General features: G+C 42.4%; 1 protein-coding gene across 3 annotated transcripts in view; it reads right to left on the bottom strand.

Moving 5' to 3' along the window:
- Positions 1-3,344: 3,344 nt before the first annotated feature.
- The window catches only part of EYA2 (EYA transcriptional coactivator and phosphatase 2), a 250,980-nt gene continuing 236,760 nt past the window's right edge, over positions 3,345-17,564 (bottom strand). For all 3 annotated transcript variants that reach the window (XM_074210160.1, XM_074210161.1, XM_074210162.1), the window contains 3 exons: positions 16,999-17,120; positions 16,451-16,551; positions 3,345-4,201 (listed from right to left, as the gene is read on the bottom strand). In XM_074210160.1, coding sequence (XP_074066261.1) covers positions 4,121-4,201; positions 16,451-16,551; positions 16,999-17,120 — 304 coding nt within the window. In that variant the 3' untranslated portion in view covers positions 3,345-4,120. The remainder of the gene's footprint in view (positions 4,202-16,450; positions 16,552-16,998; positions 17,121-17,564) is intronic.

Here is a 17,564-nt window from a genome sequence, read left to right as displayed (position 1 = left end):
AGTGTAAATTTTGAGAAGATCGGGAGTCGATGGGGGAAACGGAACAGGGTATGAAAAGTTTTGGTTGATTGCCAGAGAATTTTATATTTGATTCTGGAGGTGATAGCAATGGGGTTGAGTAGGGATGGTGATAACATGAAGGTCAGAACTGTGCTTTGGGAAGGTGGAGGATGAATTGGAGTGGGGAAATATTTGTGACAGGCAGACCCATCAGTAGGCTTTTGCAGTATCATGGAGATGACAGCATCAGAGAAAAGAAGGTATGTGCAAGAGATGTTACAAAGGTAAATTCACAGACCTTGGCAATAGATTGGATACTTACGGTGAGAGAGAAAAGTAGAGGCTGACGTGTAAGATTTGACTTTGGAGAATTGGTGGGGCCTTTGCATTAAAGGGGACATTAGAAGGTGAGAAAGGAAAGATCATGATTTCAATTTTGGACATATTAAGTTTAAAATGTTTATAGAATATCTAGTTTGACATATCCATTAATGAGTTGGAGATCTGATACTGGTAGTCAGAAGAAAGGACAGAATTAGATTAGTAGATTTAGAATCATCAGAATAGGAATTAGATTTTTTGGGAGATGATGAGAATATTAAATGAAATAGCATAGGAAAAGAAGACAGCCTAGGACAGCCCTATGGGACACCCCCCCCCATTTAAGGGGGGGTATCTAGCAAAGGGGACTGAGAACAACTAGACACATATAGGTAGGAGAACCAAAAGAGAGGTGTCCCCCCAAAACTAAAGAGAACATAGGGAGAAGGCGGTTGGCAGTTTGACAGGTTTCAGACAGAAAGAATGACAACTGCAAAGTCCATTAGATTTAGACACCAAGGGATAGCAGTAATTTCCATGAGAGCAGTTTTAGTTGAATGATGTGGTCATAAGTCAGACTTAAAAGAAGTGGAGGCACCTATGGCCTTCCCAAGCAAGGAGGCAGAAATATGGGATACTAGATTACATGAATGTTATTTATTCTGGAAATTTATTCATGGATCATTTGTTTTCTCTCCTTACTGAATGACCCTGTTCCTCTGTTCCAGTCATCTCCCTCCTGTCTGGGGATTAAGCAGGGGTTTAAGAAAGGACTCATTATGGAAAGAGGCAAATTTGGATCCTGTCTGCTGAGGGGTTTTGGTGATTTGGAGGAAGGACTATCTGCTATCTACCCCAATGGGATCATCTGGAGGCAAGATGCATCCTTTGTTGCTGGGCTATGCCAAAACTATAGACTTAATGGAAACCTGTGACAACTCCAGGTATTGATGCACTGCCCTCTAGTGGCCAATGTCCTTGGACTGATGCTGAAACTATCTGATGCAATATATTTTTTTTTTAGGTTTTTGCAAGGCAAATGGGGTTAAGTGGCTTGCCCAAGGTCACACAGCTAGGTAATTATTTAGTGTCTGAGACCGGATTTGAACCCAGGTACTCCTAACTCCAAGGCTGGTGCTCTCTCCACTACGCCACCTAGCTGCCCCCGCAATATTCTTGAATTGAGGCAAGGGAGCATTATTTATAAGGTGATGGAAGCTTAGAAGTCTCAGAATTCTCTGATATTATTTTCCTGTAAAAAGAATCCTAGCAGCAATAATTCATAAAACTCTCAGCCTTTAAGTTTGATTTTTACAACAACCCTATGAGATTGTCTGGGCCAGGAAATTCTCCCCAGTTTATAAGTAAAACTGAGGTTGAGAAGAGATACAAGTTGTCCAAGTTCACACAGTTAAATAAATGACAAAACTGAGACTATACCTCTTTGTGATATATGCCAAAGAGAGAAACCATTTTGAGACTGTTCCCTGTGTTCCTCCATTTCTGTGCCTATGGATAGTTCAGATGTGAGAATGGACACCTACAGAGATGGGAATGTAGGTTCTCCTTAGCTCAGCAGAGGGTCTTTGAACCCTGGGTGGGCAGTAACCCCCCAGAGAAGTAACAGTTACATTGGTGAGAGAGGACATGGGATTAATGTAAGGGCAGAAGAGAACCAGTGAAGGTCTTCCAGACACTAGCTCAGAAAAGTTGTGGAAAGATCACATTTCTGTAAAATACTCAAGCAAGAGACTTTACTTTTTTTGAACCTCAGTACCCTCCTATAAAGTGGAGGTATCAACACAGGCACTGCCTTTTAGGTGGGGTTGTTGTGAAGTAAGTATAAACTGGGAATCCCTCCAGAGAGAAGGGAGCTGCTGGGATGTTCCCTCCTGCCTGAGCTCTGAGTCTCTGGCTTCTGTGAGAACTTCTTTCAGATTCCTAGGCAGGAGCCTTTATCTTCCTCTCCAAAGTCCTGCCTTTCCACCCATACCTCCCCACCCACACCTACCTCACCTTAGGTCTCCTTCCTTTCCTCAAAGCATTCTAAAGAAATGTGTATAGGAGAAACAACTAAAGATGTGCAAATCCTATTAACTAACTCTTGGGAGGGGTTGCAAGGGACAAGCTTTCCAGAGGCTGCTTCAGGTATGCCATCAACCCTCTAGGAGTGAGATTTATTTCACAATGAATTAGATTTAATACTTACAAGTTTCTCTGCCAAGGTTTAGGAGTTAGGAGTTGCTAGCCAGCTCCTAATTTCATTGGGATAGAAGAAAAGCTCAGTCCTACAAATGCTGTCTGAAATTCCACCTTTAGAACTACTTTACTTTGATAGTGGATGGAAGGCCTCCCATAGAGCCAGGAAGACCTGACATACCAACTATATGACCCTGGGCAAGTCATTTAACTTTTCCATGTTCAAGATAACTAAAATGTCACAGAAGGTGGTGACTTACATTAGTACTGTACCTCACCTGAGACCATCCAGTCCCTAAATCCATCCCTACTTGAGCATAAACTAAGTTTTATCACTGTTAAAATGCAAACTGCTCTCTTAGTCATTCAAATCTCAGGTGAATAAATATAAACAGAATCTTTCCAAAGAGTTGATTCTGGTGATGGGCACAAGGAGGGCAGTGGGTCCCAAGCAGCTTGGGGCTGCTTCCTAATCATGTCATGCCTGATTTTGTTTTGACCCCTTCTCCCCAGCCAACTGTCCAGTGAAAGGTCCTTTTGAAAGACTATCTGAACCAAAAAATCCTTATGTCAAAGTATTGCTGTTCAGCTATCAAGGGTTTCTATCTATGGGTTTCCATGGATTCCAGACAATTGGTCACCCATGACTCTTGCAAGATCTTGCCAGATCTAGGTCTTATGGGTCCCCCTGTGGGTCAGCAGGAGCCAAGCAGGTCTTCAGGTTCCTAAGAATCTCTGCTTCCCCAAAACATTCTCCATCCAAGCAGATATCTACCTGCAATGCCTGGGACCTCAGCCCTGGAGAAGGAACAAAATGATTACTCCTACCTCAAAATGTAAACGTGGTTTATTCAATGCCTTTCAGTCTCACAAGGTACAGCTTCCCCTCACCTTCTTCCTCCCTCCCCTCAAACCCCAAAACAGGATGGCCACATAAGGCACCATGTGGTGTTCATGCGCCATCAGGAAGCTTTTCCAAGAACAAAAATAAGCTCTAGGTCTTCTTGATGACCCTGAATGTCCTCACCTACTAATTTACAAAGTGTGATTGTCCCTCAGAGTACAACTTGAAGAGATCTCCTCAAGTTAGACCTGTAAACCCCTGCCCCCTCCCCAACCCCTTCCCAATGAGAGTTTAAAAACAAAACCAGCAACAAAGAAATCCGCCATCACAGGTACGAGAGCATAATACCAGAATAATGAGATTAGTTCATAAATTAAAAAAAAATAGCCTGCCTGCTCCTCCTCCTATCAATGATTTCTTGTTTCCCTTCAGACAGAGTCCTGTAGAGGGTCACAGTCCCACAAGTTCTGGGCCACATCCCTGCCCTTCACTCCATCTTCATCCCAAAGTCAGACCCTCCTCAGCTGCCTCTTGGAGGGCTCTCAGTTCAAGCTTGGAGATACAGCTTTATTTCCTCCTATCAGAGCTCCCAAGTGGAGACCACTTTAGGGTGACCACTCAGTCTCTGCTCCTTCCAAGTCCTCAAAGTCTGAAGCGGGGAGGCAGGAAGGAAAAGGACTGGGCTGTGCAGGCACGTGGGTGGAAGCTGTCCAGCCAAGCTCGGGCCACTCTGGGGTAGGACCTCCCTTGGCTCTGCTATAAGTACTCCAGCTCCAGGGCATGCCTCAAGGCTTCCAGGTCTGCGTGGCAGGAGATTCTCCAGAAGGGCATGTTGTGCTACAAAAAGAAGGACAGAAGAGTTCACCTTTCTCTGTGAGTAGACTGTATGTTACAGTACAGTACAGGAGCAGACATGTGGAGGGGGAGTGATTTGTACAAGGTCACTTGGACACAAGATCATAAGGCAGAGAACAGATTTGAATGGGGGCCTTCAGACTAATTCCAATGTTCTTCCTGCCACACCATGCTGCCTTTCAAAACAGTTTATAACCTCTACTTTAGGTCTGTAACATCCTTCTCAGGATCTGAGGGAAACTGAAGGGAAGGCAGAGAGGGAACATTTTCTTGAACCCTGGGGAAAAATGGACTTTTTGCCTGGGCTAAACAGGTTATTCTTAATCACAGAGATCAGAGGAACAGGAGAGAGGAGTTTGCTCATCATAACACATGGGGAAAGAGGACCAAGAATTGAGAAGCTAAGTCAGCTGCAAGGGCCTAATTAGAATGAGAAGGGAGTTCCTCAGGTTCTGGCTTTGGGTTGGAGCTCTGTCAAGTGATCACAGTGTCAAGGAGGTATTGGGTTATTATTTATTCACTTTTTGATAGGAAGCATATCAACTGTTATTATTTTGGACTGCACTTGTGATTTCATTGTTGCGGTGAAGGGATTTCCACGCCCATTGAAGGTCAGATCCTGCAACTTAAGAAGGCACCAAAAGTTAAGTGACTTGTCCAGGGTCACATACTAGCCAGTATGTGTTTGAGCAGGAGTTCTTCACTTGGGCTTCATGGACATAATTCAGGGAATCTGCAAACTTGTTTAAAAATAATTTTTTGTTAAGTTATTTCAGTAAAATTGATTTCCTTTGTAATCTCATATATTTTTTTCATGCCATTTAGAAATATTCTTGAAGGAGTCCTAGGCTTACCCAGACTGTCCAAGGATTTTCATTACACAAGCACACTTGGATTAGATAAAGGTTATGAAAAGGCTGGTTCTTCTCCCACTCTGCCATGAATGCTTTGCCATACTTACCTTCTATGGGGTTTGATGTTTGGTGCTAGGGAAGTCTAAGGGGAGAGGAAGTTTGACACAATTTCTACTCTCAAAGAGGTAGAGGGATGGGAATGGCAGTCTTGTAATGCCTTTTCCTTAGATGTCCCCCACCAACCCTGGCATAAAGGCCATGGGATCAGTTAGGGTGGTGCTAGAATCTGAGGGAGAGAGTGGGGTTGGTTCAACAGCAGACTGTTATTCTATGGAGGTGGAGACAGGGGAGCAAAGAGGAAACATGATCCCCTCCCATATGTCTTACAAATCCCCAGGCACCCCATTTGCTCACATGGAGCTCCTCTACCGATTTTCTATACCTTTCACAACTTGGTAGAATCATCCCTTTTGATCTTCATGACAAGAGATGACCATATACATACAGACTCACTTTTTTTCTCTCATCTTTTAGTTTTTTTTTCTGAAATTGTTCTCTCCCTCACTCTCTATTCCATTAAAGTCTTTGGGGTGTAGAGATGACTGGGTTCTTGTTTACCATTCAAGAATCGGTTAACTAAGTGCTTATCAATTCTCCACTAACAGAAATGTAATCCATGTAGGTAGAGTTCTACTTATAAGGATGAAATCACAAATCGTTCTGAGATTTAAGTAATAAGTTCTTCCTCTTTTCTCTTCCTCCAAACTCCCAACACACTTTATGGTTACCTTGCTCTTTAGTCAAGGTGAGCCTTAGCATCTTCTAGATCAAGTGAATTTCAGAGTTGGAAGCTAATGATTTATATCCAGGTAGATCATGGAGTCAGAAGACCATAGATTTAGGAGTGGGGATCATTTATGCAGCTCCTTCATTTTGAGGAAGCTGAGTTTTAAGTGACTGGAGGTCCCCATTCAAAGCCATACAGGTTGAAGGGCTAAAATGTGGATCATGATCTTCTGTCTCCAGATCTGTGATCTTTCCCCAGAACAACATTGCCCTGATAACCTAATCAATTGAGTCCCATTCACTTATATAATGAATACTTGAAACAGTTGGGATTACAACTCAGATCTCCTGGTTCATGGGAGGCTGGGGGTATTCTATTGTGTGCCCTCCACAACCATGATCCAGGAAAGCAATTCCTTTGGAAAATAAGCTGCCACCTATGGGGCAGGTATGCCAGTCCAGCCTTAGACTCAGCTAGAGATGGCCCAGGACCCTCTATCCAACCTGATCCCCAAGGCCATCACTGAAAGGAGCAATTGCCATGAAGAAAGGGTTCACCTTTCCTTACCACCACCAACCTCAACTGCTGATCAACAGTGAATCCTGCAACCACCCTATGGGTATAAAAACCTCCAGGTAACCTGGCAACTGCTTTGGGGGGTGGGGTGGAGCACGGGGCTGCAGCCAATGTACAGAAGACCCAGAAAAGAAAGTTCTTGCTACCAAAATCAAGTGGCTTGTCACCAATCAATAAACATCTTTTTAATATCTATTATATGGCAGGTATGATGCCAATCACAGGAAGTGATCTTATCAATGGAAATGAAAATAAAGAAGATATATTATTATGACCTAAGGACCATGGGACCTCTCTGTCCAGTAGCTGAAACCTTCTAAATGTGTTGTCTTCCTTCATTAGAATTAGAATTTTTTTGGCAAGGCAATGGGGTTAAGTGACTTACCCAAGATCACACAGGTAGTAAGGCCAGATTTTAATTCCGTCCTCCTGATTCTAGGATCAGTGCTCTATCCACTGTACTACCTAGCTGCCCTTGAATTTGAACTCTCTGAGAACAGGAACAGGTCTACTTTTCTCTGTATTTCTAACACTTAGAATAGTGTTTTTAAATTAAAACCAATTCTTTTTTTATATTTTATTTTTTCCAAATACATGTAAAAACAAAATTTAACATTCTCTTTTTATCTATCTATCTATCTATCTATCTATCTAGATATCTATCTATTTATTTTTAAGGTTTTTGCAAGGCAAATGGGGTTAAGTGGCTTGCCCAAGGCCATACAGCTAGGTAGTTATCAAGTGTCTGAGACAGGATTTGAACCCAGGTACTCCTGACTCCAGGGCCAGTGCTTTATCTACTGCGCCACCCCTAGCCTCCCCAATATTCTCTTTTTAAAAAAAATTTTGAGTCCTAAAATCTCTCCCTTCTTTCCCCATGAGAGGGCAAACAATTTGTTATAGGTTCTATATATAGCACAGACCAATTGGGCTAGGCATGCTCACTGTTTTTTATCATTCATTGATTTACCTATTTATTAGTCATTCTGGAAAGACATTTACAGAGGGTAAGAAAGGGACATCTTGTCTTCAGAAGACAGATATGGGGAGGAAGATGAGTACTTCTTTATAAAGTCAGGACATGTGTTTTGAGGAGAAGTGGAGGGGCAGAAGAGAGCAATTTAAATCATTAATGCAGTTGAATAGCCAAAAACTCATGGAAAGGACCATGTCACAGGGGATTTGGAGAAGAGGCAGAAATAATCCCTGTCTTCAAGAAGCTTACAAATCTAGGGATGATTCTCCCTTTTAACATTATCAAACTCTGATACATTAGGCTTAAATCGTTATAATTCTGGTTCTACCCACAACTTTGTGAGGAACTGTAAATATCCCTAACATGAAGAAGGCCAGGACAACTGTGTGGAAGGTCCTTCTAATTATCCCCTTCTGCCATCTGAAAAGGAGAAAACCACCAACATTCCTGATGATATTAATGATAATAGTAATAATAGAAGAAATAAGGCTAACAGAATAGGAAGGCGTCCCTAGTCCTGACTGGAAACAAAGATAGAAGGGTTAGCTCACTACACAGCTTATGCTAAGCAAACTGCTGGCCAGGCCCTGGGGACCAATGGACAGATGGAGCTTGTGGTCACGCCAGTGATTCCCACAGCCAGCCTTCTGGGTTCTGAGCTGATGGGGGGGAGGGGAAGGAAAGCATTCAGGCGTCACCACCCTCTCTGGAGACCTCCTCAAAAAGGATTTTTTTTTTTGTCTCTTGCAAACGCACATTTATGAATTTATTTTTGGTTAGAGGTAGCAGAGTGGGAGAGGGAAGCAGTGGGGCTGAACTACCTCATGGGCCTCAGAAAACCCAGAAGGGGGATAGAGGTGGAAATGGGGGGCAGGACATTTGGATTGTGAACTAGCCTTAAAATCCTTTATGGTTCCAAAGCTGTGATCTTCTGTGAGAAGGACTGAGGGTGTTCTATTTGGAGAAGAGAAGCCTTAGGTGAATGATGACAGTTGTCCCCAAATATTCAGACATGTCCCAGAGAATTTTCTGTTTGCTCTTAGAGAGGAAAAAGATTTAGGACCAATGGGTAGATGGAAGTTACAGGAATTAAGATTTCAGTTCAATATAAGGAAAATAAGTGGTAAAAATTACAGTCCTCCAAAGTGGAATTTTAGATTTCAGTTGATTAAATTTTAAGCTCCTAACTAGATGGCCAAGTAGAAAAAGTAGTGGGTTTGGAATTAGAAAGACTCATTTTCCTGACTTCAAATCTGTCCTTAGATACTTACTTGCCATGTGACCGTGGGTAAGTCAATTAAACCTTTGCTTGTCTCAGTTTCCTCAACTGTAAAAAGGGGAAAATAACACTTATTTCCCAGGGGCATTGTGAGGATCAAATGAGATGACAGATGTACAGCAATTAGCCTATTTTAATGTGCTATATAAAAGCTATCTATTATTATTAATGACTATCTTGTCCCTATAACAACTGAAGCAAGAGGCTAGATGAATATTCATTGGGATGCAAGAGATGAGATTCATTCCTCAGGTAAGGAAGTTGAATTAGTTGCCCTCTAGGTCTCTTCGAATTCTAACATTTTTTAATCCCTCACCAAGCAAGGCCATATTTCATGGTGCTAAGAATAATGATGGATGTGGAGTCAGAGGTCCTGGGTTTGAATCCTTGTTTGTCACTTACTAGCTGGGTAAAGTCAAACAAATCCCTTTGCCAATGAGTTCATGTTTTAACTTTTATCTATTGTTATTCCTCAATCATTTTCAATTATATCTGACTTTTTGATCCCATTTGGAATTTTCCTGGCAAAGATACTGGAAGGGTTTGCCACTTCCTTCTCCAGCTCATTTTACAGATGAGGAAACTGAAGCTGATCATAGAAAAATTTGGGGTGGTCAGCTCCCTTCTTGGTAAGAAACCTTTGGAGGCAGCTAGGTGGCACCATGGATAGAACACTGGCTTTGGAGTCAGGAAGATGGGAGTTCAAATTCCACCTCAGACTCTTGCCACTTACTAACTGTGTAACCTTGGGCAAGTCACTTAACCCTGGCTGCATCACATCCACAGCCATCTCCAGTTGTCCTGATTCATATCTGACCACTGGACTCAGATAACTCTGGAGGAGAAAGTGAGGCTGGTGATTTAGCACAACTCCCTCCTCACTCAAATTCAATTCATGTGCTTGTCATGATTTTCACTTCCCTGATGTCATGGTCTTCTTCGAGAAAGAGGGACAAAACATCAAACAAGATAACTTTGAATTTCTGTAAGATAACTTTGAATAAAATAGGATAACTTTGAATATAAATAATAGTGTTAATGTAAGGTCAGCTCAGAAAAAGGTTAGTTATTCAGCACAGAGGAAACAGATTAATTATAGAACATATTTCTTTAATGTTTCCTTTGCTACAAATGACTTGCAAGGGTCACACAGCTAGAAATGCCTCAGTTCTTCCTGACTCCAAGCCTAGCATTCAATCTACTGTGCCACCTAGCTGCCCTTTTAAACTTTATTTCTAAAATTAGGCTTGGACTTTGTGACCTCTAATAATTTTTCTGGTCTAAATCTGAATTCTACAACCCTTCAGTGGTTGAAGTCTGGGGAGACCTGTGGTCTCATTAAAAAAAAAAGTTTTGGGTTTTTTTTTCCATTAAGAAGGTATATGTTTTCCAATACTGCTGATAACCCCAGTTCAAGTTTGTAGGAAGAAATAAGAGATCCTTTTTTCCTGGAGGGGAGTGACAAGTGCAACTTAGCCTCATCCAGACCTTTCCTGTTTGAGCAGTGACTTAACTCTACCATAATCGGATAAGTCCAAGGAACGCCACTGATGATGACGAGATATGAGCTTATTAACTGCTACCCCCTTACCTCACCATGCTGTGTCTCATTAAATCTGGGGAAATGGCTTATGTGCCCCAAGAGGCCGCATGGGGGCCTGTGACATATGGATGGATGTGAGTGTGTGTTAACATGCAGAGCTACATGCACATGTCTAAATGAAGGAAAACACAGAAACCGAGAAATAAATGGTCCGTATTACACTGAGGCTGGCTATTTGTGAGAAGCCTCTGACTTGGGACCCATCTCGAATAATAAAATGACTAATAAATGCTAATCCTCTTCCTTTGATTCAAAGCAGTCTCCTCAGGAGAGATGGATATAGGTCAACAAAGCCTAGAATGCTTGGGGTTCAAGGGTCAGCCTGGAGAAAGGGTTTCTTTTTTACTCCATCTCCACAGAACATTTGCTAAAATTTGGCTGAGCTGACAATCTTTCTAGTATCACAATGATTTTCCTGGAAGGGTTCTTAAAAAAAAAAAAACAGAACTCTGGCAGTAGTAGTAGTGGTGGAGAAAGTTGGGGAAGGGGGAAAGGGTTATACTCTTAATTTCTATTTAAATTCTAATATGGGGATTGCCTGACTTGTTAAGCCTCCTAAGTAGACACTGCTTAGATCCTGAGCCTGTGCTGATTTTCCTGGCTGCAGTGACCTTCACCTTACCTAAGTCCCTGCACGGTTAAATGTTCACTTTTGGCTTTTTTTTTCTTCTACACTTCTAGAGTGAGTATGAATTCTTTGAACTTTGTGAATGGTTCACATAATAGTCTGAAACAAGGCCTGAAAGCAGAATGGAATATGGGGTACTTGATGTGGGGTTTTGCAAATCCTTCCTATATAAGCATTTCCTATGAATAGGGTCCCTTCTAAGCTAGGAAGTGGAGATGATAAGCTGAATTTCTAGAAAAAGTTAGTCAGGACATTGGCCTTCTCAGCTAAACATCTCCTCCCAGTGATGCCTAGTTGGTCTTTATAGTGACATTATTCTGAGCCTAATCAAGTAGATTCTAGCTGACGACAAAGGACTTTCTAGTATCATCTACAGTGGACTCAATGCTGTGTTGGGCATGTATACATGTATTACACTCCATTTCCCTTTTCCATGCTTTTTTGCACAGAGTCTCCCCCATGTCTGGAATATCATTCTTCCTCACTTCTTCTCAGATCAGTTTCAGGGTCACCCTACAAGAGCCCTTTCCTGACTTCCCACTCCCCCAATTACCTCATAATTATTTTGCATACACGAATTAATTGCTATATTTGTTAATTCGTCAATGATTGCTTAGATCACTGTATTAATTAGGGTTAGGTCAAGCTGATCCATCCTGGCTTTGGATTCCTATGGGAGCTTACAATGCAAAACTTGAATGCAAAACCATCTTTACTGGTAGGAAAAAATGCCCAAAGCTAACCTTTTTTTTGTTTTTTTGTAAGGCAATGGGGTTGAAGTGATTTGCCCAAGGTCACACAGCTAAGTATTAAGTGTCTGAGGCTGCATTTGAACCCAAATCTTCCTGACTCCAGGGTCGGTACTCTAGCCACACTGCCATCTAACTGCCCCCCTCCCCCCATGCCAAAGTTGACTCTTCATGACTGTGGGCCAATCTTGTTCTGCTTGGGTGGAAATGATAACCACACTCTCCTCTAGGAGGGGCATGGTAGGTACTCAGTGGATGGACAGAACCAGGAAGACCTGGGTTCAAGTTTCACTTCTGACAAATACTGGCTGTGTAATCTGGGAAAACTTCTTAAATTCTCAGTGTTGCAAGCAACTCTGAAGACAGTAAGCTGCTGGGAAGGTAGCAGGTAGTGGAAGCTTCTCATCTAGGAGCACCTTCTTACTAAAGAAATCATAGGTTCAGGCCTTTTCTTTATCCCATTCCTCCTCTTCAGCATCTCCCGGTACAAACAAATAGCAAAAGGCCTTCCATCCATCTTTTCCTCCCTTCTTCCCTTCCTCCTCAAGCACCGGCTCCTACACTGTGAGGTGACCAGGCAATCTAGTAAATGGACAATTCCATGCTCTTTGCCCACCAGATTATCCTAATAGCCTCTGGCTTCTCCCGAAAAAGTATGATTCACCAACTCCAGGCAGTGAACATAGCACCATTGTATGGGGCTCCAACTGCAGAACCATTTTATAGTTTCCTCTCAGTCAATCCCTCCTCATTTGGAGAATCTACTTGCTTCTATTGTTGGGGGGTGAGGGTGGGCAGGGAAGAGGATGGAAAAGGCCCCTCCCTCTGCAGCCTTGATTTCTTGATGGCTCCTGAATTCAGTTGGATTTATCACTTGTGGAGAAGAGGAGAAAAATGACCCACTAAAATTGAGATATTATCAACGCTGTCAGCAGAAATACTGCATGCCTCTCTTCCCTTCCTCATATTTTATACAGCTCAGGTGTACAGCAGCCTGAACTAATGACTCCCATACATCATACAGCCATGGCAGCCCCTTGCAAGTAGTTTTTCCCGCTAATGGGGCAGAGCACTTCATTGGGGGGGGCAAAGAGGGCTTTTGGTAGAGCTGTGATTCTGCTGCCCTGCAGGATTTGCTTCCTGCTGTTAGGCGGGGCTTTGGTAGTGCCCCTGAAGCCCAGGTCTGGGACCCACAGCTGTGTGTATGGAGAGAGAAAGAGAGAGAGAGAGAGAGAGAGAGAGAGAGAGAGAGAGTCTGTCTAAGGGTCTAAGGCAGAAACATCCCCCTCCAGCCCTTCACTTTCTTCCCCTCTAAGGCCTAACTCCCTACTCTAAAATATACACATTCATTCCAATAGCCAAAATATCTCCTCCCCACCTAGATCAGGGTAGTCCAGAACTCTCTCCCTGATGGGATTTGTGAAAGCCAGAAGCATCAGGAAATAAGTTCAAAGTTTCATAACATGCCCTTAATAGCTGTAGTTTCTCTTAATGATCGACTGTCATCCAGGGACTTATTTACTCCAGGAGATCTTGCATGAATATTAGGGAAGCTGTGAGTTTGAATGGGGGGAAAATCTGTTTTTCTTTTCATTAAACTTTGCAACCCTGAAGACATTTATTTTATGCATTAAAAAGCCTTATTCTGAGAAAGGGTCTGTTTCTAGTCTCCACTGACTCCACCAAAGGTTCCCTGACACACACACACAAGGATAGGAACTCTTGCTTGCTCTGTATCCTTTTGAATCTTGCAGATTTTTTATTCCTTTTGCCTTTGGGGGAAACAAAAACTATTAGTCCCCACTGTGTAAAATGGGATTTTCCTTGCCTTCTCCTAAAACTGTCCCTTCCAATTTGGTGAACTAGTCTCATTTGAGGAGACTTTGCTAAGGGCTGCCCTTTAGGGACTGGCTTGCATTTTAATTTACTTTCTATTCATCAAATGCCACGGCAGTCTTCTAGCACAGAAGATTCTTGGAGGCAGGATTTCTTCACTTTTATCTTGGTTGCCCAAGAGCCTGGGAGAGGTGACTGACATATTAAAACTCCGAATTCAAAGGCTAACTTGGCTCAACTAATGATGGTGGCCATACAGGTTACAGTGTTAGCACAACCCAGTGCAGAGTTATTCCAGAGGATCTTTGAATAAAGTTCTTTTTTCTCAAGGCAGTTATTTGGATAACCTAGTGGATAGGGTCCTGGTCCTGGACCTGGAATCAGCAGGACCCTAAATTCAAATCTTGCTACATGTACTCACTAGCTGTGTGACCTGGGCAAGTCACTTAACTGCTTTATAACCTTTCTTCTCTGTAAAATGGAGATAACATAATCTGTACTAACTACTGCAGAAGATTGTTAGGTGGAAAGTAGTGCTATGTAGATGTGATAAATTGGGCAATAATTATAATAGTAACCATTTCTACAGAGCTTTAAGGTTTGCAAAGCCACTCCCACAACAATCCGGGGAAGTAAGTATTGTTATTATTCTTATTTTTCTGATGAAGAAAAGGAACCTGAAACAAATTGTGACTTGCCCAAAGTCATACAACTAGAGTTTGAAGTTGGATTTGAACTCAGGCCTTATTGAATCTAGGCTGTTTAAGAAAGGCAGACAGAATTAGGACTCATGCTAAAAGAGAAGGAAGTTGAGAAGCAGTACAACTTTTGGAAAGAATATTGGAGTTAGAGACCGAGGACATGGATTTCAATTGCACTTCTGCTACTCACTAATGGGGTAACTTGCCTGGAGGTAAGCAAATAGCTTCACCTTTCTTGCCCTGCATCTGGAAAAATGAAGATGTTAGAAGACATGAGCTATTATATCCCTGTCCAGTTCTTGGAACATACATTTTTGAGCTGAAAAGGATCTCTGTGGCCCTCTATTCTAAAACCTCCATTAGATGGATAAGGTATCAAGGCCACAGGGGGTCAAATGGCTTGTCTGAGATACTGCACAGGTAGTAAGGAGCAGAGATGGACTCTGAAGATCTTAAGTATTAAACTTGATCCCTGAAGAGACATATGACCCTGGACACTGAGCACCTACCTCTTCTGCAGAGTCTGAAGGATTGAAAGAGAAAATATTGTGGATCTCAACGTCCCTGTCTGAGTGCACATAATGACTTTGTCTCTACAATTCTCACTGCAAAAAGATGCTCAGTCCCAAAATGAATGCGTAGCCTGGGTTCTTAGGCATGGGCAAGGGATTTACCAGACTAGGGAGAAGGGTGGTACATTTCTATGGATTAAGGTGTCCTCTGTTCCTTAAACCTGGACAGTCTCTTTTTCTTGCTTAGTCACGTCTAAATCTTTATGATCTATTTGGGGTTTCTCGGCAAAGATACTGGAATGATTTGCCACTTTCTTCTCCAGATCATTTTATAGATGAGGAAACTGAAGTAAATGGGGTTAAATAACTTGTCCAGGGTCACATAGCTAGTAAGTGTTTGAATCTGGATTTGAACTCAAAAAGATGAGTCTTCCTGTCTCCCAGTTCAGTGCCTTACCCACAGGGTTACATAGCTGACCTGAACAATCTCTTTACAAGACCCTAATTCTGTTCTCCCAGTGTTTTGGCAATGCAGGTTCCTTTGGGATATGCAAGCAAAGAGTCATTTCTTGTTTTGGGTTTCCTTTATTTTAATAAACTACCCATTGGGGGGAGCAGAGACTTGAAGGTGAAAAACAACCAGTCCTTGTTATTAAGATCCATGGCATTGGTAGTAATATTTCCCAGCCCTAACTGGGGCAGGCAGAGGGAGGGGGAAGACTTGGCTGGAATGACTGAGACCCTGGGAATTCAGCTGTCGTTTTTTCCTTCTAAGAATTCAACAGCCCCCCCCCCCCCCATGTCTCCCCTACTTGGTAGTCTGAGATCACAGAAATGGGATTTTACTTTTTCATGAGCTTAATGCTGTCTTTATTAACTGGGAACAGTCCCTGGAACATGTGATATATGAAAAGGAAGCCCACCCCCAACAAAGCAGAGCTGGGCTCTAGGGGGAGGCATTCCTTAACCAACTCAGTGGTTATCAGGGGAGGTGGCGGCCAGTGGCCTGGAGAAGGGATTTAGAATAGGAAATTACTCAGGATGCTTCTACAATTTACAAATGGGAAAAGAGTGGTGAGCCAAGAGCTTGGGAATAAGAGATTCAAACCAAGCCTAAGGAAGTCAGAGCAGTGAATGAAGTCTGACCACATAGCTGATGTAAAAAAAAACAAACAAAAAAAAAACAACTCCCAAACCAATTAAAAAAACTCAAAGTAGACGAGCATACACATACATATATGATCAGAGATATAACAATGGAGGGGGTGTTTGACCTTTCTCATTTTATAGGTGAGGAAATTGAGGTGCAAAGAATTTAAGTGACTTGTTTCAGATCATGCAGGTAGTTAAGTTATAGAGTCTGGATTCAAATTCTGCTTGTTTCACCCCAAACCCTGATTTCTTTCCACTATTTTCTGTCCACCCCCCTTCACTTCTCTCTCTCTCTCCCTTTTTTGTGTGAGCTGCTTATTCCTTTCCTTCTCTTCTATTCTCAACTTTTCTTTCTTTCCTTCCTTTCTCCTCTCTCCTCCCTCCATATACACGTGTGCACGTGCACACACAAACAAACACACATGCATACGTGCAATGAATTCTGGGATCCTGTTCACTCTGGTTGAACTTTCCTCTTACTCTCCCAGCATCGATAAAGTCAGTAAGGACAAACATTATTACCACCAGTGCCATTATGGAAGCAGGGTGAGGTATAGAAAAAGAAAATGTTTGGTTACCTTCTTTGCTCCTTGCTCCTCTTCCACACCATCTCCTATTACAATATAGACTGCTTTCCTTCCAAACCTCTGCATTATCCTTTCAAAGCAGCTTTCCTTGCCTGCAGACCAAGAAGTCACCAGTTACTGACAAGGGGTGTACCTAGAGATCTTTCCCTTTCCCGGTTCTCCACTGGTCAGAACGAACCCTCCATCTCATCTGGGTGAATCACTACTTTCTTGGGGAAGTCAATTGTTCTCCCAGTCTGCTCTGTATTACAAGTTCAGAACCAATGGGTCAAATTTTACTTTTGGCTACTCTCAAATAAATCCCCTAGAGGAATGAATGGGTGAGGAAGACATAGTGGGTATTAACTAAGGGGTCTTACAGAATCAGAGTCCTTAATTTCTGCCTCAAGGCCATTGTTTCTGTAGAAGAGTCTTCCTTGGCTTCACTTTCTCTAGGTCACAACTCCCCTGGTTTCATCTCCTTCCCTACCCACCATTGTCCCAGGATGAGCTGCCTACCTTCTGTCACTAACTAGTCCTAACTTTCTGACTACTCTGACCTGTTTTGGTTGCACTGTAGATGTTCTCGATAGGGAAGACTGTACCCAATCCATAGAGCAAGACTTTAGCTAGGGCAGGGATGAGTTGAGTGGTGGTAACCAGCACATTGACACAATTAGGCCTGAAAAACAAACAAAAACGGGTTAAAAAAAATCCAAAGAACTGAGGCTGGGTTGTTGTTCATTGACACCGAGTGGGGGAAGGATGGAGTGGCTGCATGGCACTCTGGAGAAGAAACTAAGCCCAGTGATACATTACTGCCTACCTGATGGGAGATCAAATGTGCTAGAGCCAGCTTGTACTGGTATGACAGAGCTGATCATTAAATGTTTAATGTGAGCACTTAAAACCAGGGAAATCAGCAACAGTTACACATTAGATTGACATTATTTTTTGATTGTCTAGACTTAAGAAATTGATGGCAAATATGTTAATAATGCAGATTAACCTTAAAAGTGAGGCAAAAATAATTTTTTAATTGAGAACTGGTTGTTAAAACATTTACCAGGACTCCTTTGCATCAGTCTATCACTGAGAGTATTTCAATCCTTTCAGATGTCTGGGA

This window comes from Macrotis lagotis, chromosome 1, assembly GCF_037893015.1.
Source record: "Macrotis lagotis isolate mMagLag1 chromosome 1, bilby.v1.9.chrom.fasta, whole genome shotgun sequence".
Lineage (NCBI taxonomy): Eukaryota > Metazoa > Chordata > Mammalia > Peramelemorphia > Peramelidae > Macrotis > Macrotis lagotis.
Note: the sequence above shows the minus strand (reverse complement) of the source record. Positions and strands in the feature narration are given on the sequence as shown.